Here is a 20940-nt window from a genome sequence, read left to right as displayed (position 1 = left end):
AAGATTTTAGTACAAAGAAACAGTGACAGTGACGGTAGGGAGAAATGTCAACCAGGGACTATTAATGACGACAGCAACAGATTATGAGAAGCAAGATATTCCCCCAAACCTTTTTTTTTTTATTTCTTTAAACAAGTGACTGTACATACTCTTGTATTTTGACTATAAAGTTTGTTCTTCTACTTCGGTACAAAGTGCGAGTACCTTGGCCACCTCTGCTGCCATGAGGTAAGCCAAATGCAGTAATCCAGTTTTTGGGGGGGGGTGGTGCGGCGCCCTCTCGCGGCGCATCCCGTCAGCTACGTGACGTCAATTCAGCACTGGGAGTGAGACAGTTCCCTCCCCCCCCCCCTACGAAACCCAGCGCGCCTGCACGTTGCATGGGTCCCCAGCTATCGGTACACATTTGCCCGCTGGGAACCATCCCGGCGACATAAAACTGCTGGATTACAGGACGAGAAATAGAAGAGACGGACGGGAGAGGGGGGGTGGGGGGGACGATTGGTTGTTCATCGTGAGGATAAGAGAAAGCCGAGCCCACCCTTTCACTTGACAACGCGACAACAAGCGAGCTGAAAGGTATGGGAATGTCGTCCTGACCGCTTAAATGCTAACGAAACGCCAGGTCTGGAATCACAGTGCGTGCTTTTACGCGTGAGGTTCAGTGCGGCGCCGCTCACGCTACACCAATAAATGATGCCGTTTATAGACGAACGAAGAACCATCGACGATGCTTGCTTGAAGATCGTATGTGTGTGACGAGGAAGCGCACATTCCGTATCATTTGCGCCGGTACCAACATTGAGTAAATGTACCGACGCTGCGGCACTTTGACTTGGCACGCAGCGTAGCGGCTTGCAATGCACGCTGCACCTCGACTGCTGACTGACAACATCACATCCTCGGTTATTTTAAGATTGAGTTTACTGCATGCATGCATGCATGCATGCATGCATGTATGCATGCATGGCCGCGCGCGCGAGCACGCGCATCTCAAAGGCCCACTGATTGTTTATTCCCTGATTTCCACGCTCTGTTTTTCACCGTGGTTCTTCTTATGCGACGGTGCAGTCCAAGTCACGGAGCCGCTGTGGGATTTACTGTGTGAAATGGGCATAAGCCCACCCCCCTTTCCTACACACAAACAACCTCGCGGGGACGATTATGCAATTCATCATTTTCCAGGCATGCACATACTTAATGCATGGAGTCATGGTTGGGGGTGGGTGGGGGGTTTGTGTGCCGTCATCTTCGCGAAGAAGTGCAGGTAACAGAGCAACAGCAGCAGCAGCAGCACCATGCTTTCGTCGACTCATTCATAAAGCCCATTTCCACTCTGGCTGATAGCTCCACTGGGCAGGTTGCACGAGTTTCCATTCATAGGCAGCAGAATGAGGATTTTCTGCACGACTCAGACATGGCTTACTTTTTGGAAATGTGTGATTATTTTGCCCAATTTATACTTTTTTTCATCCATCTATTTTATATGCTTATCCTTATGTATGTTGTTGGAATGTGGGAGGAGGTAGCTGTAAGAAAACATCTAAGCAAGCATGAAGAGGACAGGCAAACTCCACACACAAGAAGGCCGACAATTAAACCAAACTGTAATGTAGACATACTAACTGCCATGGTACTCCCACTGGGCTACCTAGATTTAATTTCCTGATGTTTGAATAAGAGATGTGTTTCACTAATAACGATGCATTTCATTATCTTTACCTTTAGGTCATATTCTCCACTGTCCATCCACCATCCACCCTAACCTGCTGGGTTGGGAAAACCCCTGATGAGTGGGACCTGTATCCATGAGCCCCGTGCCCCTTCCCCCTCCCTGTCAGGCTTCAGTACCCCGGTATCAGAACCCCCTTATCGAAGACTTGATGGTGACACCCCAGCCTGCACCCCGGAAACGGACCTGACCCCCACACAGTGTGTCCTCCGAAACGTGCTGTCAATTGACACTGGTGGGTCGGGGGCACCGGGAGGCAGCAGTCCCACGCCCAGTGATGGACCTTCAGGCCATTTTGACAACAGTGTGCTGAAACTACACGAACATGACGCCTGCCAGTGTGGTAGTGGGGCCGAGGCGGGCCACAGTCCGGAGGCCGGCGCCGTCCGGAGCCATTCGGAGAATATTCGGTTTCAATCGGGTAGTGGAGGGTTTTTGGAGGGTCTGTTTGGATGCCTAAAACCTGTGTGGACCATGATCGGGAAGGCCTACTCCACTGAGCACAAGCATAGCCATGAAGGTACGTGATATTGTAAATTTTGTGCTTCGGGATGCTTGGCACCACGTGACAAATAGTTTGTAAGGCAAAGCAATTCATATTGGCACATTTTATACACAAGCCAAGTCAATGTGAACAGCCGAAGATATTCAAAGGCAGAGCAAAGAGAACAAAAGTTAATATTTTGTTAAAATATTAAAAGAATGAAGATTGCTGTATATTTACAAACTAAAGATTTAAAGACATTCATAAGCAAAAGAGTGAAGAAAAGACGAAATTGAGTTTAAAAATATTTTTAAAAAATCAAAGGATGGAGTGTGAAAAATAACATTTTGTTTATAACCTGGATTTAAAAGCATTCATACTTGGGGCTGATATCACTTATTCGATTTGCGTGTAGCATAACAGTTAAATGCCGCTTCACCGTGTTTGCTTGGAAACCTGGGCTGCATTAATTGACCCTGGAAATAAAAGCATGGCAAAGCTTCTTCTGGTCTGCTTGGAGCATGCAACCCTTTCACTATGGAGATATTTTTCAAAGTCATTTGATGTGACCGCTGAAAGTCAGGTCTCAATCTAGTAGGATTTCAAGATTTTGGACATGGCCTTTGTTTTTTTTTTCAAAATAGTGACTCCAAGTGTTTGCTAACAGCAGTCCTATTTTCATCATTGCCAAAAACATATTTCCTCAGTTTTGTCAGGGTTACATCACCATCATCACTCTCACACTCGTCGACCAGCTAAAATGAAGTATGAACATTTCCAAATAGGTCCGACTGAATGCTGTCTCACAATCCTCTCAGGGCTAACATGATGGGGGGGATTAAATGAACATATTTAAAAAAAAAAAAGATTGTCTCTCACCAGTTTGCCACTGTTGTCTGTTGACACAAACCAGACCGAGTGAGTTTTAGCAGCTAGCTATGGGGAAACGTCGTGTGCATCCGTCTCTGCTAAAGCGGGCCTCCAGAGAGCTTCACACTTCAGTGGACCTCATGAAGAATAGATTCGCTTCTCTCTTTGGCTCTGCCTGCTGCATTTCTCTTTAGTGGCCAAGAACTCTATGTTATTTAAGGTGTGGAAGACAGATCCATTCATTTTCTTTCAACAAGAACAACACTGCTAATTGTGCTAATCACAGTATTGTTTGTCTGTTCAATTAATTTGATTAATTGTTTAATTGATCGCTATTATTTGTCAGCCTGCGCGTTGCAAGATGCCCATTTTGTGGTGAAGCACGTTCCGAACCCATTGACTCAAATTGGAGGGTCTGAAATGAATGGAATGTTTCTTCTTAGTTTGTTTCTATTTGCCGGTCTCTGTTCAGAAAGCTGGGAAATTCCATTTGAGGAGATCTCCGACCTGCAGTGGGTGGGCAGCGGGGCGCAGGGTGCCGTCTTCCTCGGCAAGTTCCACGGAGACGATGTGGCTGTGAAGAAAGTACGAGACATCAAGGAGACTGAAATCAAACATCTTCGCAAGCTCAAGCACCCCAACATCATTACTTTCAAGTAGGTTCTCCTACATTCAATTTGTTTACCAGATCATTAAGCGTCCTCATGGAATTGCCGTGTTTTTGTCTAGGGGCGTGTGTACCCAGGCTCCTTGTTACTGTATCTTGATGGAATACTGTGCCCAAGGGCAACTATACGAGGTGCTGAGGGCAGGTCGTAAAATCACCCCCTCACTCCTAGTTGACTGGTCCATGGGCATCGCAGGAGGCATGAACTACCTACACCTTCATAAAATCATACACCGAGACCTCAAGTCCCCGAAGTAAGTTAGCAATTCACCCCATTACATTTTATAAGGCTGCTTTTTTTTTTTTTCAAAACTATTGGTTGTCCAAATCTATCAATAAAAAGAAAATGTTCACTTTTTTAACTTGCTAGCTAATATTTGATGCTTACACATGGAGACGTGGCTTTTTTTGTACTTTTGGGTAAAAAGTAGCATTACAAGAAACACAAATGTGTCTGCACCGTATTATTAAGAACAGGATATTTGACAGTAAAAACACTTTAATTTTTTTTTCAGCATGTTGATCACACACGATGACCTGGTAAAGATCTCGGACTTCGGAACCTCAAAGGAGCTCAGTGACAAGAGCACAAAGATGTCTTTTGCAGGCACCGTAGCCTGGATGGCTCCTGAGGTCATCCGGAATGAGCCTGTGTCAGAAAAGGTCGACATCTGGTAGGTGCCATCTTTGTAACCGAGTATCTCTCTGGTGAGGATAACGTTCCAAATCGTCTAGTTAGTGTTGCTCCTAGCAGTTATTTTTGATTTTGCATTCTCTATGATTTTCTCGTGATACTGTTTATTGGAGCTTGAACCTGACTTTAAGGTCATTTGGAGTGGTGCTGTGGGAGATGCTCACCGGAGAGATCCCTTACAAAGATGTGGATTCATCAGCCATCATCTGGGGCGTGGGAAACAACAGCCTGCAGCTGCCCGTACCTGAGAGCTGCCCCGATGGTTTCAAGGTCCTCCTCAGACAATGCTGGTGAGCAATTAGCGGATATTGGAAGTGAGGCAGAGCAGAGGATTAGAGGCATAAATAAATAGATACAGTAAAAGCTGAAACGATGGTTATTGTGTTCAATCTGGATTTTTGCAGGAACTGCAAACCCAGGAACCGGCCTTCGTTCCGTCAGATCCTTCTCCATCTTGACATAGCGTCAGCTGACGTTCTGTCTACTCCTCAGGAGACGTACTTCAAGTCGCAGGTATCGTTGACAAACCTGGTCGAATGTTTGTCTTTTAAGAAGACTTTGATTTTTAAGGGCGTGTCTGAATTTTTGCTTTTGTGATGTCTGTGTCAGTTAATTTATCCCAAAAGCTGTTGGTTCGATATTGTGAAGAACACAGGCTTGCTTCTGTATAATGTACATCGAGTCTACAGTATATGTGGATGCACGCAGCCAATCACCCACACAGTCTTGCTTAGTCATCTGATCTGTTGTGTGCCAACAAAAGAGAACCACCTCTCAAGTCAGCCTCTAACTATATGCAGCTGATCACCCAAAAAAAAAAAAAAAAAAATCTGCTCACATCAGGCTGAATGGCGAGAGGAGGTGAAACAGCACTTTGAGAAGATTAAATCTGAGGGTACTTGTTTGCACCGACTCGATGAGGAGCTGATCAACCGACGCAGAGAAGAGCTCAGGTTTGGGGCTTTTTTTTTTTTTTCTGTTTGGAAAGTTGTGCTCTTACTGTGTTTGCGCAGACGTCACGAATGAGGCCACTTGTCACGGAGTCTGTGCCATTTCTTGATGTCACTCCTTTGTCCATGCCTGCGGGTGAATGAAAGTGACTTGAGTGCATGCCAGTTGCTGAGGATTGGAAGTCTCTCATGCGGATGCACAATGACATCACCCAGCTTTCCCCCCCTTGTGTCAGACATGCTTTAGACATTCGTGAACACTATGAGAGGAAACTGGAGAGAGCTAACAACCTTTACATGGAGCTCAGTGCCGTCATGCTGCAGCTGGAGCTCAAAGAAAAAGAGCTGCAGAGGTTCGACCGAATTCAAACATTTTGTCTTTGGCTCGTGAACGGAATTTGTACAAAGTCACTTGCCATATGTTTATCTGCAGGAGGGAGCAGTCGTTGGATAAAAAGTATCCGGGGTTTTTTAAACACCACAGCTCCAGGCAGAGCAGCTCTTCCAACAGCATGGACAAGCTCATCAAGAAGAGAAATGTCCCACAGAAACTGCCCTCAGGAAAGCGGTGCGATCTCATTTCAGTTAACAAACCAAACACCCATTTTCTGCCGTGAGGATTATAGATTTGATTTGCTGTTTCCCTCCCCATTCTTTCAGGCCAGACATCCTTAAGTCTGAGGTAATCATTCCCAAAATGGATTCCTCCGTAATGCAAGTCACCATCCCAAACTGCCCCACAAGAAGCTCCACTTCTCCCAGTCGGTCTCGGAGGGTAAAAACACGCCACCGTAAGCCTGGCAAAGGCAGCAGTGGAGATCTGGCAGGACTCAAAGCCAATCAGTCGTCTCCCAATAGAGAGACGACGGCGGCCCAGGTTAACAGCTTGCCCGCTGATTCCGCCAAGAAGCTGCTGGAGCCCTCTGCAGCCTTGCGGGGCCTCGACACCGAGCAACAGCAAAGGCAGATAACCTCCTCCAGCCCTGACCTGATCTGCACCACGCTAGAGGTGGGCGGCCAGGGAAAAGAGGATCCCCCTGTGGGTGGGCTCCAAAGAGGAGGCGCTTCTGCGGGATTAGGGGAATCGGAGGTGGGGGTCGCCGGTCTGGATGATCTCACTGAAACTCCCCCGCGCAGCGACACTCCTAGCGAAGATGCAGCATCGTTCCCCTTCTCGAGCAGCCCCGACTCGCCTTGTGGGCGGGGGGCGGCGGCCGGACGCGGATCTCTTGGATCTCCCCGTCTGCCTCATGATGGAGGCGAGGATAAAGAGGATGGAGCAGGCGCTGTGAGGTTGCCCCGGGGGGCTTCAGGGGGAATTGGGAGTCAGCACCTCACACCTTCAGCCATTCTGTACAGGGCAGCTATTACACGAAAACAGGTAAGAGGACGAAATTTGGTCCCGGAATTGCCCAGAAAATGCTTTTCTGTTTAACAATTTATGGTCACTACAGAGGCGTGGGGTGTCATCAGAAGAAGAGGAGGGGGAGGTTGACAGTGAGGTGGAGTTACCACGGAGACGGTGAGTAACTTACTCATTTTTCGGACACACGTTTTGAGCTCAAATAATCATTTTGAACCTGAACTGCGTTACATTCCTCAGACGTCCGACGAGTATCACCAAGTGTCAGTCGGTGTCAACCTTCAGCTCGGAGAACCTGTCAGTTTCGGATGGCGAGGAGGGCCATACTACAGATCACTCCCACAGCGGCACCCCCGATGTGGTCAGCACCAACACGGATGACAGGTTGGACTACCGCAGTGACGACCTCCTCTCTCAGGGCTCAGAAATCCCGGCAGACATCACGGATTCCGCGCAGGCTTCCGATGGCCTGTCAGAGAAAGACGGAATGCTGGGTCAGGCCAAAGCAAAGCTGGAAAGCGAGCAGAATCCAAATGAGGTATGCTTGAGTTCTGCATCTTTGGCGGACCTAGAGCTGCCCCCCCAGGTGCCAGACAAGATAATTGATTTTTTTTTCAAAATTTGTACACGTCTCCGGTAAGAAACATACTATATAATGAAACATTTTCTGAAGAATTTTGAGGGTTTGTGGATCCCTGAGAAATCCTTGACTCCCCCACGGGCCCCAAAGGAAAAAAAAATCCCTAGCTCTGCTAGTGTCAGTGCCATGTTTTCTTCCTGAGAAGTCTAACAAACGTCTTCCACTCTCTCCTCAGGGTCGAGTCCTTTGTGACGATTCGGACTGCGACAGTGCCGAGCTGGACCAGTCGGGCAGCGGGGAGCCGAGCCGACCTCCCAGTGCTGGAGCATGGATGCCGCCCCCTCAAGCCCATCAAGGGTCACCACAGGCGTCTCACACAGGACCCCCATAGACACCTGGACTTAAATACCTCTAACTTGCATACATTGAACCGTCACCGTCACAGTGCACCAGTCGGCCAGTGCGGCATGTCACGAGGGATCACAGCTATGACACGTTTTTCACAAAGTTACGAGGGCTACCAAGCGCACTGGCTGGCAAGACTCCAGCACGTGACACACATTTGTCAAACCTGACTGACATTCTTTTGATTTTCTTTTGTCAGCTCGGGTGATATTCTGATAATTGAGACATCAACTACTCGTTGTAGTCAAAATAGGTACCAGGTACTAATAGGTACCTTTCACTCACCCCCCCCCCAATCCCCACTCTGGGCCCCCATACACTAATGCATTAAAATACTAACAAATAATAATGTAAATAACCATGAAATATTTTATTTATAAAAAAAAACAAAGAATAAATGGTTTGCAGCCCTGTGAACAAATGCATGATTATGTTTATAATTTGAATGTATCCGTTTTATATTTGGTGGAAGTTTACACTTTTTTAATCCTGAAAGTATTTCCTCTGTTCCTTATGTTAATAAATGTTAGCACTAAAAAGGAGGGAAAAGCGGATGGAAAATTTAGGAGGTCTGAGTTGTAAAACATAATTCCGGCTGTTTTCCAGCACACAAGACTTGCGTGAGGTTTTTACAAAGGTCGTCGGATTTGTGGAGGAACGGAGACCTTTTGGTTGACTTGGAATGAAAAGGTTGTGATTGTGCAGTAGTAAGTCCCAAGTGTTGTCTTTGGTGAGTGTCAAGTCATGCCTGCACTCACGGCAACACCTTCCTCCGACATGCACTGAACCAGGACAACATTTATTTCAACTCTCTCTAAATAGCAACGCTACTGGTGCAGGTGCTAATAAACGTGAATGTGTTTTTGTAATGAATTTCAAGGACTGGTCGCCTTCATAAAAACCTCCACGGTCCCCCACGACCCTTTAAGATTTCTGCAGGAGTAGCCTGCCTGGTCAAGTATATACACGTAGAGCACTTTGTGGTCACTCGTTGAAATGTTAAGTATCCTTTGAATAGAAATGTTTTGTTTTTATACTGCATTGCACATTTTACCTGTAATATAGGAAGTATATCAAAAGAAAAAAATATGAGCTACAATAAATAATGTATTGGTTAACAAGGTTTGTGCTTTTTGATTCTTGCCCATGATCAATATATCCAAGCTTCCAACCTAAGCTTAGTATAAGGCCAGTGTTTTTCTGAATAAGATAAGTAAAACAATGTGTTAAGCATCTCACATGTTTTTTTTTATTTCTGCATTTTTAGGTCTTCAACAATTTAAATGCACCCAGATCTACAATAGTTTGAAATCGTGCACAAAACGTGAGTTTCTTCATCCTGCAAAGAATAAAAATACAAATCTGACCCAGGCAAAAAAAAAAAAAAATCTGAGAAAACTAGTGTTTGTTATTCTATTATCCTTCTAGTTTATCATAATTTATTACCATAGCATAATATACTTTGAAAGACCAACATCTTTTGTAGTCTTGCAGCATTCCCCAGCCCAGCAGTTAAAAAAAATATTTTCTCTATTTAAAACAAACATTGCAAACGTTATCCTCATAATTAGTATGGTCTTTAGTAAATTTGGAAAAAAGAAAAATATTTTTTTTCTTATTCAGACCCACCCGCCCACATCAGAATGCAATACAAAACAAAAGTCAAAATCTGATGATCAAGAACTAAAACTGATAAAACACAGGAATGACAATTACGGTGGTGAGGTGAGACCAAACAATTCCAAATTCATACAATGGCAAACTTTCCAAATTATTCCTGCAATAGACTTCAATTGAGGCCTTGACCCGTTAAAAACCCGTCAAACTCAATGCATTGCTCAAGAAGCACAGCTCCAAATATCATTAATAGATTCTCTTCTTACAAGGAGCCGTCTTAAATAAAAATAAATATATTCAAAAGGGAAGGGAAAGAACAGTCCATCTATCATGTTTAGTGTTTTTTTCTTCATTTTTACATTTTCTAAGAAAAATCTGACATAAAAAACGTTTATGCATTTTCAGATTTTTCTAAAACATTTGAACCTTTATCGATACCATAAAGATATACATTAAAAAAAAAGAAAAAGAAGTCTTTCGAAATTATTGTTATGGGAATTTCAAAGTTTATAAATAAATAGCATACCGTGATCATGATGACGCCATAGTTACAACCGAGGCGTATCGAACCCAAACAGAGGAGACAGTGAGTTCGTAGTATTTTTGCATGAAGTTCAATAAGGGACCTCTTGGTAAAAAGTCGGGGTGGGGGGCAACATTAGATGCGAATGAGGCTCCTCCATGTCAGTTGGCTGCGAGTCCGGTGGCTTCCGAGGTCAGCCTGCAAAAACAAAAACAGACAGCTGCAAACTCACCATTTTGAACTGTTTAAGCACGAGAACGCCAGAAGCAAACTTTTACCGAGCATTGATCAGGTACTCTGCAAGATTGATGCTGGCGTGGGAGCCGGTGATGGTGACCTGTCTGTCTGTGGAACCCTCCACAGGATTGGCAATTTTTATCTGAGCGCCCGACATCTGACGGATCTCGTTGATCTTGGCGCCCTGACGCCCAATGATGCAGCCGATGAGCTGGGAGAAATAAGAGTAATGTGAGCACAGAGCGACACCCAGGGAAAGACATCGTTTGAGGATCGTGCGACTGAAAACAACTGGGGCTTTACGTCGTTTGGAATGGTGAGCTCATGTGAGCCAGTCTGCGCAGAGGCGTCCATCCCAGCTGCGGAATTGCAAAGAAAGACGGTCACAAAGCGGAACGCGTTAGGACCAATCGAAAGCAGCGGCTGCCCGCCTACCCTGGAAGCCCTGGTTGCCGTGCGCGATGGGAAAGGGACTCTGCTGCATGGCCAGCTGGTGAAGTTTGGTGAGCTACGGAGCCACCAGAGGGACAGACAGACAGACAGAAAACATACTACTCATATCATGTTGGTGATTACAGCCCGGTGTCAATGAGAGGAACAAATGAAATGGATTATTTCTCCCTGGGTCGTGACAGGGATTGATATTGTTTGAAGACGTTAAATGGGACGTGGCAACGTGAGGTGATTGGAAAACTAGGATGAAGCATCTCGGGCGCAAACTTGCAAATATATTGGATCACTTACAGAGGGCCCTTCACTTACATCAGGCTGAGGAATGGCGTGCTGTCCTTGGACAGCATATGCCTGCAAGGAGAGAAAAGCACTTAGGAGGTTGGGACGGTGTCACACGCAGTGTACTTCAATATCCATCAGGGTTCTGTCCTTGAGGTCCTCACATGCACACTACAAAAGTGCTATGAAGGCAACTTTTCCCACAAAACAAACGGGACTAACAGGCTGACAGGACTGCAAACCCAACAATAAAGTAATTTAGGTCGATTACATTCTAAGCAGACTGGCTGTCCTATGGGTAAAGTTGAGTGCTTTAGGCATGAGTGGAAGAAAGTGTTGCCGCTTTTGTGCTGATGTCGCCATCCAAATTGTCAAACCTTATCGGCTGTGTGAAGTTTTTCAAATATTGTCTCGCTTCATCTGTACTACGAGATGAGCGTTTGGGATCCCGAGTTGGAGAACCACTACTGTAGAGAAGCAAACAGAGACATTCCTACCTGACCACCTGCAAAGATGACTGGAGAGCCTGAGGGTTTAGGTCGGTATGGGATGGTCACTCCCTTTGGAGGGGACTGAGGAAACGGACACAATTAAAATGATTAAAAATATATACATCAGTAAAACATGGCAGATCTCAAAAAGTTGTTTCACCCTCAAGAGGTGTTACCTCAAGCATGACAACGCAGATCTGCTTGACACACTCAATGATGGACTGCGGAGTCCCTGCAACAGTGATGGCACGTTCTGTTGAGTTGGGCAGCATGTCCCCTGCTACTTGTACCTGAGCTCCTGCTGACTGTGGGTGGACACCAACAATTACATGGAATAAAAAACTTAATGAATTGAGGCACGGTGTCTGTCTGAGAACATCTGGTGTTATCACAATTTAAACGTATTACTTCAGAGGAAATTTGTATCAATCCTCTCAATGATCATTTGCCTCTTATGCAAAACAATTGCAAAGTGCACTGTGATTGGTAGAGGACACTCTTGAGCGGACCAAATGCAATACGAGTTGTCAGATTATGAAGACGCACTTCTCTGATTTCTTTGATCTTGCAGCCCCCTTTGCCGATGAGCGAGCCGCACTGGCTGGCAGGCACAACGAGGCGCATGGTGACTGGTGGTTTGCTGGTGGCTGTACTGTTAGTCATGGAGGTGCTGATGTCCTGAGGGAGAAAGCCACACGCAAGTTGTTCAGCTTTAAGTTCACCGGCGGAATCTCGCCTCATCATCAAACGTAGTTTACGCATCCAAACCTCCTCCAGTTTCTCTATGATCATGGAGAACGCTTTGAAAATGGAGGTGGTGGGTCCTGCCAGGGTTATGATCCTCTCTGGACAGTTCCCCTCAGAGATGTTGATGCGGGCGCCACTCTGCACGTACAGACAAGCCATGCAGCAAATGAAGCACAAGTGGAATCATATGATCGCTTTCTTGCATCTTACTTCTTCTCTCATTTTCTTCACTGACTCTCCTTTCTGTTGAGGAGACAAAAATCATTTACATACCAAACAGGAGTGTGAGAAGTACATAAGATGCGCAAAACAACATACCTTGCCAATGATACTTCCAACCTCCTACGGAATAAACACACAAAATAGTAAATTATAAGTGCACAAACGGGACAATGGGTAGCTCTTAAAAAAATCTGCAGCCACAACTCACCTTTCCATGCATGAGTAACCTGATAGTTAAGGTGACATTCAGTCCTCCTTCAACTAGACTTGAGTCCATTGATGCAGCTGGATGTGATGTACACGAGTGAATCTTTGGTCACAGGCCAAGTGCCTGCAAAAGCGTGGAAAACAGCAATGTCAAAGACAATTCAAGCAACTGAAGCTGTGTAAGAAGTTGAAGTGATTCTTTACGAAGATGTGTAGATGTGCGATGATGCCTGACAAAGTACTTCTGCAGCACTTTGCAACCGCGAATGACGGAGATAGATACATTTGACTGCTGTACTGTATTTCGCATTCGACTGGCGTGAGTCCACCCATTCACGGCAGTACAATGACCCACTGTCTACGTGGGGCGCCGGCTATTTCATGGTACCGAGAAGCAGAAGCGACATATGCAACTATCCGGTTATTGCAAGAGTCAACGATTGTTTTATCACCTGGGATTCGAGTGCGTTCGTGCCAAGAGCTTCTTAGCAGGCAGCAGGGGGCTCCGAATGGGAAGCTAACACCTCCACTTAAAAGGTAAGTCTACATCACAATCTGTCACGCAAGCAGACGGCAGATGGAAGCACGACACCATATTATACAAACAAGATTCCAATTAACATTATGCCTTATTTCACAAAAGATTATTTGGCTTTTTTGACAATATCATACCAACAAAATATCAAGAGCAGCAGCGACAAGCAAGCACGCTCGATCGGCTAGTTAGCATAACCGGTAATTTTCCATCCGGCTTGCTAGCTTAAACGTCGCCTCATCCAGGAAATAGTCACAACCCGCGGCCTTCAAAAGCAATGGGGAGCAGCGACTTCTCGCTGTCCTTCAGTCTACCTAGCAAAGCTAAAGGGAAAAGAGCGCCCAAACGCACATACTGCCGCCGCGTTTGGATCTCTTACCCGAACCGTCCGTCGACGTATGTCCAGGGGGTGGGTAGGGTGACAAGGGAAGAAGGGGGAGAGGTTCGGGAGGGACTTTGAAAAGGATCCGGGGAAGAGGGAAAAGACGCCGTGCTTCGATGGGACTCCACTCTTCCGCTTCGCACAAAAGCCAGACTGAATTCAACTCTGACCTCTCACGGCCACGCCCCTCGCGTGCGCTACTTCCACTGACAGAAAAAATACACAACTTCGCTATTTTTCTCCAAACTGAAAAGACGGGTACAATGAATAGTTGGTATTCAAAAAGTAAATAAATAAAAATGGCAAGTGTATCTTAACTTCATGGGTTTCCACACTTGAAAAGGAAGGACTTGACCAGACTGGGATTTCACTCTTTGTTCGGGTTTTTATTGAGTAAAACAATCAAGGTGAAAAAACTTTAAAACATACAAAAATTGATGAGTTTAGATAAAAAGGTACAATATTTTTCCAAATAAAACAATGCAGCTTAGTGTTCTTTACACGAATAATGTAGATAAAAGTTCAGTCTACCTATTAACTAAAGTGCAATTAAGTAGATTAACTATTTTTAATAAAATTAAGGAATGCACAAATAAGGCATTGGAACAGAAACCCAGATTTTAAAATGCCTGCCTTTACCTTATTTTTAAATCACAATTATTTTACTCGATCGAAAGCAATATCGCTTTACTTTTATTTTGACGTAAATACTTTCCCTCAATTAAATAAAAGCATTCCAGCCTTTTTACTGAAAGAAAAAGTCTTGAACATAAAGTGATCCTTTCAGACAAAAGTCAATAAACAACTTAATGCTTTTCATAAAAACAACACATTTTCCAGACCAACTGTAATGCAGTCAGTGAAACGGTTAACTAAATGAGTCCAGTTGAGAACTGTGAGCTCACCTGTAGTCCCTTTGGTCTCCTCTTCCCATGAGTTTTTCCTTTCTCCGTGCAGCTCAGTGCGGTTTGCTGCTACTGCTGTGTTGCTCGCTGATCGAAAGGATTGTGTTGTTTGCTGCTGCTGCTCACTGGACAAGACGTTTGTGTTGTTTGCATCTCATGAACTCTGGTGTGTGCACGTTCCCAATCGGGATGAATTGCGCTCAAATATTGAGGCGCTCTGTGGAGCTCCACTGCGTGCTGCGCGTTCACGTCGTACACCTCCAGTGACCCCTTGTGGTCACATGTACCCGCAGACAGGTGCTCACCTCCCAGGTCGCCGCAACAAAAAATAATAATAAATAGACATAAGAAGTTAGTTTTTTCATATTTGTACTAAATTGTATTTAAATTAATGTTATACTGTAAGATTTTGCAGCACTTTACCCACAACCATTATGATAAACCTATATATTAAAACACCGATCAACGCATTCGTGACCGGTGTACATAAACGTGAGTTGATCAATTCTGTTGGAAACCAGTGCACATATTTTACACAAATAGTTTTCCCATAAAAAATCAACACGCGTAAATAATAAATTAGAAATGGCGACTTCCATAATTGCAGTTCAATTTTCTCATTGCTAAAGGTAAATATGAAGCCACTAGATGGCAGAATTATACCAATAGGCAGGGAGTCATATTTGCCACATAATAAATAGACAGTTGCGTGACCAATCTCTATTCAATTGGCCTTCTCTGTACTCATGGTCAGAGGGACTGGGGTATTTTAAATATGAATTAGGCAAAATGTCCCTTCAGGCTTTGGTCATCGATGCTATTTGTCGTGATTCAAAAGTAGTTTTGCTGATGCAGAAACAACCAGTCTCTCGATATTCGACCTTTGGCCTGCAAATAATACAATCTGCTTTCCTATTCATTTCTTGATTGATGACTTTAGAATTCATGATAGATTGTTTTGCTTAGTTGGCCATTGTTTTTGGTTATTTCCCTCTTGTTTGGCATTCTGCTGTAATGAAGGAAATTGATTGTCAGATGATGCTAACTTGAATCAGAAGAATAGAAACACAGGGCTCGATAGTAAAATCTGCAGAACCACATTGTCGTATCAAGCTATTTATGAACTTTGGGGAAAAAAAGGATTTCCAAATGGAACAGTATAGCCCTGTGACCATGTTTTCATGGTCTGCTTGCCATATATTCTGCCTGACTGCGCTCAGCACATGTTCATTAATCTGGTGCACATCAGAGCACCCACAATGCAATCAGTCAATGGCCAGCCTATTAAAATAAAATAAAAATTCCCCATAATCGCACTTTTGTATAAGGTAAAGCAAACATTTCTATATGCCTCCATTTCACTCTAATGTTTACATTTTTATTTTTTCCCCTTTGCAAAGCCAAGGCAGTAGATGCTAGAGATTATTTTTGCTAAACCATCTGCGGAGCTGCATGATTGTTGCCTGCCTTCTGTTGTCAGTGGATTCATATACAGATTGGTCCCAACTAAAGAAATGTGTTTGCTCACTTCTCAGATAAATGTACAGCAGTTTTTAATTAATGGGTGCAATAGAATAATGGAGGCTCTTCAGTTTTTCCATTGTTTTGCTTTGTTTTTCATGTGCTTCTTCATAGCGTGTGCCTGTTCTTAAATAACTGTCTGCGTACTTATCTCACAATTTTTTTTTTTGCTCCATTACACTTATCCGTACTCTGTTGTACTCCCACAACAATGTAAAACCTCCTCGAGTTTCCTGTTTTTCTCCTTGGCTTCTTTTATCCACAATACTGCCTAGCGCTCTTACTGGCTCTCCTCTCCCTTTTTTCTTCTACTACTGAGTGCTCATTGATTAGGGCACATGAAATGTATGATGAAATGCCACTCGCCCACCTAACATCCTCTTGTCAGTGGCCCCTGACAACCCACTCTCTCTGTGTATTCCAAATGGCATGTTCAGAGTAATATTGTCGTGTGAAAAGAGATGGGCAAATGATCCAGTGTCATATAAGACCACAGAAAACACCTCTGAGATCAAGTGCTATTTATTCTCTTTGGCTTAATTTTTCTTTCATCTGTTAAAGCAATGACAGTGAGAAACTGGATGACAAACTCAAAGCCAGAAATGTTTCCAATTAGCCACCTCATTAATGAACATGAAGGATATTGCTTTAAAGATGAAAGGTCTCCTAAAAAAATAGATGCACTAAGGAGGATTAACTTAACTCATAATATAACTCATAATTTAACACAAATTGTTCACACTACAAAGTGAAGATGTTTTCCACTTGTGTGTGCAGTAGGATGGAGTTTGTGTTTTTGCTCGAGCCGTGGGCATATCTACAGACTTGTTAACGGCCCCAAATTAGAATGAATTCTCTCTGCAGGGGGGCAACTGCGATGTCACAACCCTCCCACAGCCATAGAATCCCCAGAGGGTCACAGTGATGAGGGCAATGTTTTCTCCGTCAACTGTCCAGACGGAAAGCAGAAAAGATGCAGCAGCACCGTGACGCACCGCGGCAATGGGATGAAGGACTTTCACAAATAGGTTTCTCCCGCAGAGACAAATAATTGGTATGGTATCTCGGGGGCACAAGGATGAGGAACCGCCTGGATTTTAACGTCAATTATGTCAATCCTGGAAGAAGAGAAATTACATGCCAGTGGGAATAACACACACACACACACACACACTGAAACTTGGTTTGCTAAGATGCGCTGAGTGAAGCCTGCATGTTTTCATCAGACTGGTAACTTTGCCATAGTGACGTGGATTTTTTTTATTTTATTTTTTTGAAAGATGAAAGCCATTGGCCGGCTTTTTACACCCCTTAGGATATGCACTCTTGGATCAGATACACCGTTACAATATTAGTCATGGTGTTATCCAATCATCCAAGCCACCCTTTGTTCCTGGATTTTACTCCACTATTCAAAAAATTGTCCGATTTATGTACTTGATGCTGCATGCATTCATGCTTTTGAAACATTTGACTGGCCTGGATTCACTCAAGGGTACCAAAGATAAGGATTTATAAAGGGAGTTCAACACAGTACAACTTGTGTAAACTGACGATAGGTCATGAGTTGCTTTGGTGTTGTGCTCAGCAACCAATATTTGGTCAAAGAGGAACTCAAGTAAGCGCTAATTGAGACGTCAAAAGGCAAACGTGTATCATTAGACATAACTTGACAGCATTTGACATCATACATTCATAATGTTGTGATCACTAACATTGTGGAATAAATATGAAACCATTTCATGTCATGTATTTTTTGGGGGAATAATATCTGTCTTTACACTGCATTCATTCATTTTAAAATGCCAATTAAAAAGATAGCACATTTATTTCATGCAGCACTTGAACTTGCAAAAAGTGACTCGAGCATCTCTTCTTAACAAAGACAGAGAACACAGTCAAATATGAGAGCTTTTCTTTCTCCGGAATGTTTAGAGTGCTTCTACATTGTCCATACTGGCACTTTGTTGGTGTGGCTGAATCATCCAAGATGAGCTCTCTCTGATCGACTTGCTGATAAAACACGCACGCGTGGTGTGATTCATCCACTGTGAAACCGTCATTATGACTCCGTTGGGTTGATTTCGGGGGCCGAGTCGTGGGCCCTCGGACGCCCCCACCCCACCCCCACCCGCAGCGCACTCATCCCACGTCTCGTCGGAGTAAAAGGCTGCTGCATCCGCGGCAGCCTCCCAACAGTGCTCCCCGTGCCGCCATGGAGCTTGTGCGCCGCTGAACCGCATCCAGCGGAGGGCGGCTCGATAGAGTGAGTCTTGCGTTTTTCCACGCCGTGATACTGGGGCGTGTTGTTTACCTTGTAGAGATAGAAAGAGTCGCTTGGCGGAGATTTGCTCGACATGCAAGAGGAGGATAACTATTGGCGTGTGACAGGCAGCAACATCTGCAGCTCATCGCAATAAAAGGTAAGCAAGGTACGCTTGCTGTTTTCACGCCAGGCGTTGCGCCTTTCGGTCATTTAAAACAAGCCCCCGATGATCGATGGGAGCTCAGCAGGCTGCATTGTTACGTTGACCGGCCACCTACTGACGATTTCCCGTTTTGAATAAGTCACCGTCTTCGAGTATACGAGCGCGCAAGATGCAGAGACTTGTAGGTGCGTGTGACGCCGACAGCCTGTTTGCATGATCCTGGCAAGTAAGGTTCAGCTCAGGATGCCTATGGAGTACAAATATGCTCCTCGGAACCTCAGCCCAGTCTGTGGATTGAGGCAAATATCTGCATGGGAGACGTTCGCAACATGCGTGTGTGGCCTCGAGGCAAGTTTTGGAAAGGCGCAGTGATGCAGGTGTCTGTGATTGCACAACTTGATGCAGAATTTGAAATAATAAAATAAAATAAATTAACTTGCCTTTCAAAGTTTATTTCCTGGGGAGATTAGATTTTTTTTTTTTTTTTGCCTGGTCCTGCATGCCTGGGTTGATTCATAACAGTACTCGCCTCCTCTGCTGTTGTTGACGAGGCTGCATTGTGTTGATCGATAGCCTGTTTGGATCGAGGCCTGTGTTTCACTTGTTGTCAAACAGCAATCTCGACAATTAAAAGCTCGTTTGTTAGTGGAAGATTGATTAATAATTCATCGGCAGGATGGGACCGCAAACCTGTGGATGGCGCACAGAGGGGAGGGGGGGGGGGGCAGCCTCTGAGACACCTTGAATGATTGGCAGCTGAAGATTTGCTCTTTCTGACAAATATAACCTGGTCTGGTTTCAGAATCTATACATGGAGGCAAGATGCATTTGCAATAAATGATAGATGAGATTGAAATTATTATATGTATTATTTTATGTATTATTTTGTTCTTTTTCTTTACAGCTAGTACAAATGTATCAACACTGTGATGATGCATTTTGACAAGTTAACTATATGAATGACCAGATTTAAAAACTACAGTTATGTTGTTTTGGGTGGCAATCTGTTTACCAAATTTATTTGAGTGTGTAAATGAATGAATAAGAAGCATTATTTCCTTTGTCCACTTTGTAGGATGTGGCTTTTTGAAGTTCAGTCAATTTCACATGCATTAGTTTGCCACATCAAATATGGCGGACACGCTGATGTGCAGAAAAGCAAACCAAAATGGACTCTGTATACATTTCTATGCTCTAGGTATATGCATGGATGTTGTTGTTGAGGTGTGCCAGGTTCCTGGCCAAGAAAGAAGTTGTCAAAATAACAAGAGGTAGCCACTTTTGCATCTACTGTAAGTAGATACTGTAGATACTAAATCATTCACCCTCAGACTGTGCAGGGCCAGATGACCTTGGGTGGGACATATAGCTACAGGCTGTCAGTCAAGCATAGAGGAGAAAAGGAAAAAAATACTGTCAGAAAAGGCATCATACAGTCTATTGAAATAATCCTGATGATGAGCAGAACATACAATTGTCACTAGAAAGGCACAGATGCTCTACTTTTGACCCTTTTCCCTCTGAAAGCAAAAGTGTGTCTCATAAGGGCAGAGAATTTTTTTTTCTTTAACAGAGTGTTACAATATTGTGTGTCTGACCTACTGTCTTAGAACATTATAAGGCCTTCTCATACACTTTGTGACTGCCCATGCTGGGGCACATTAATCGCATCATGAGATGCAGAAGAATGTCGCTAAAGCTAACTGTCTTATTTGCATATCTTTCCCCCTTATCTTGTCTTCTCTCTTGGCTCTGTAACGCCACGACATACACAACAGAGAGAAACCTCTGTTGTCCCTTGTGTTCAATATTTCAGCCAGGTTATACCTGTTAAATCATAGGTGGTGCAATGCAATGCAAAACTCTCTGTGGAGCTTTATAGTAGCGTGCAATCGCACGCAAGAGCCGCATTGGGAATTTCTGTTGAATATCTATGACTGATGCGTTTGCTGCATGTTAAGCCCTGACTTGGATATAAAACAGTTCAAATACATTCGATGTATCATGTCAAGCTGTTGTTCCTCCACGTTTACCATAGCAACAAGGCCTCGGTGTAACTTGAGTTCAGCCTTGTGCGTAGACTTGTGTGTACACTTCCTCCTTACCACTGTTAGAAGTGTCTTACTGCTCCATCTGTTCAGCTATTGTCTCATTGTCACCTTCTCAATTTTTTAGTTGAGAGGCCTGAAGTGGAGAACCAAATGGTGCGGTCTCATCTTTTAAAGAGGGTGGCATTTTCCGTTGCATACATCTTGACCGGTCGGTTTAATGCCGCTTGTCATTGCGCAAGTCAAGTAAACATTTTTTGGGATTATTGTATTCAAAACCAAGCAGTTAGTCAAACTTAAAACTTTCTTTTGACTCAACAAGTACTTACTGATATGTTGAGAAGCGTCACCATGAGCACAGTCACGAGACAGTAAATGTAAACAAAGTTAAAGTGATATATACATAAAATTACTGACATGCTAGTTTCTGTAACCGAACTTGGCTAGCCTGGGTAAACTCCTAAAGTTAACCCAAGTGAATATAAAATGCAAGTGTTAAATGATGATTTAATCTAATAATTAAAAATAATCAAAGCTACCTGGCCCTATGTGGGAAAAAAAAATACTTGGCCCCTTGTTGTATCAAGAAAAAGACCATC

General features: G+C 44.0%; 3 protein-coding genes and 1 long non-coding RNA gene across 7 annotated transcripts in view; 2 read left to right on the top strand and 2 right to left on the bottom strand.

The window, feature by feature from the left end:
* Positions 1–349: 349 nt before the first annotated feature.
* Positions 350–8868, top strand: map3k12 (mitogen-activated protein kinase kinase kinase 12). Its single transcript, XM_049752898.2, has 14 exons — positions 350–579; positions 1729–2252; positions 3559–3742; positions 3816–4007; positions 4269–4427; positions 4579–4737; positions 4852–4960; positions 5291–5400; positions 5634–5750; positions 5831–5965; positions 6058–6778; positions 6852–6919; positions 7001–7298; positions 7576–8868. The coding sequence occupies exons 2-14, from the start codon at positions 1790–1792 to the stop codon at positions 7729–7731; spliced, it is 2871 nt and encodes a 956-aa protein (XP_049608855.1). The 5' UTR covers positions 350–579; positions 1729–1789; the 3' UTR covers positions 7732–8868.
* On the bottom strand, positions 3077–5636 carry LOC125988092 (uncharacterized). Its single transcript, XR_007488215.1, has 3 exons — positions 5448–5636; positions 4612–4734; positions 3077–3660 (listed from the first exon to the last, which is right to left on the bottom strand). It is a non-coding gene; the product is annotated as an uncharacterized lncRNA (long non-coding RNA).
* Positions 8869–8971: 103 nt separating the features above from the next.
* pcbp2 (poly(rC) binding protein 2) lies at positions 8972–13603 on the bottom strand. 2 transcript variants are annotated; one of them, XM_049752899.1, is made up of 13 exons: positions 13436–13603; positions 12523–12645; positions 12411–12434; positions 12303–12335; positions 12114–12230; positions 11892–12023; positions 11522–11650; positions 11352–11426; positions 10867–10926; positions 10558–10630; positions 10426–10481; positions 10164–10333; positions 8972–10083 (listed from the first exon to the last, which is right to left on the bottom strand). In XM_049752899.1, exons 2-13 carry the CDS (start codon positions 12589–12591, stop codon positions 10047–10049), a joined length of 975 nt encoding a protein of 324 aa, XP_049608856.1. In that variant the 5' UTR covers positions 12592–12645; positions 13436–13603; the 3' UTR covers positions 8972–10046. The 2 variants fall into 2 exon arrangements, with proteins under 2 accessions (XP_049608856.1, XP_049608857.1); XM_049752900.1 differs by having other exon boundaries at positions 10885–10926.
* Positions 13604–18033: 4430 nt separating this feature from the next.
* dlgap4a (discs, large (Drosophila) homolog-associated protein 4a) overlaps positions 18034–20940 on the top strand; it is a 38773-nt gene continuing 35866 nt past the window's right edge. For 2 of the 3 annotated variants that reach the window (XM_049752896.2, XM_049752897.2), the window contains exon 1: positions 18035–18287. The gene's annotated coding sequence lies outside the window, so the exon portion shown is untranslated. Of the gene's footprint in view, positions 18288–20940 lie in introns of all 3 variants that reach the window. The other variant, XM_049752895.2, reaches the window with a different exon arrangement.

The sequence above is a fragment of the Syngnathus scovelli genome, chromosome 2 (genome assembly GCF_024217435.2).
Source record: "Syngnathus scovelli strain Florida chromosome 2, RoL_Ssco_1.2, whole genome shotgun sequence".
NCBI lineage: Eukaryota > Metazoa > Chordata > Actinopteri > Syngnathiformes > Syngnathidae > Syngnathus > Syngnathus scovelli.
This window is presented reverse-complemented; position numbering and strand designations above follow the sequence as displayed.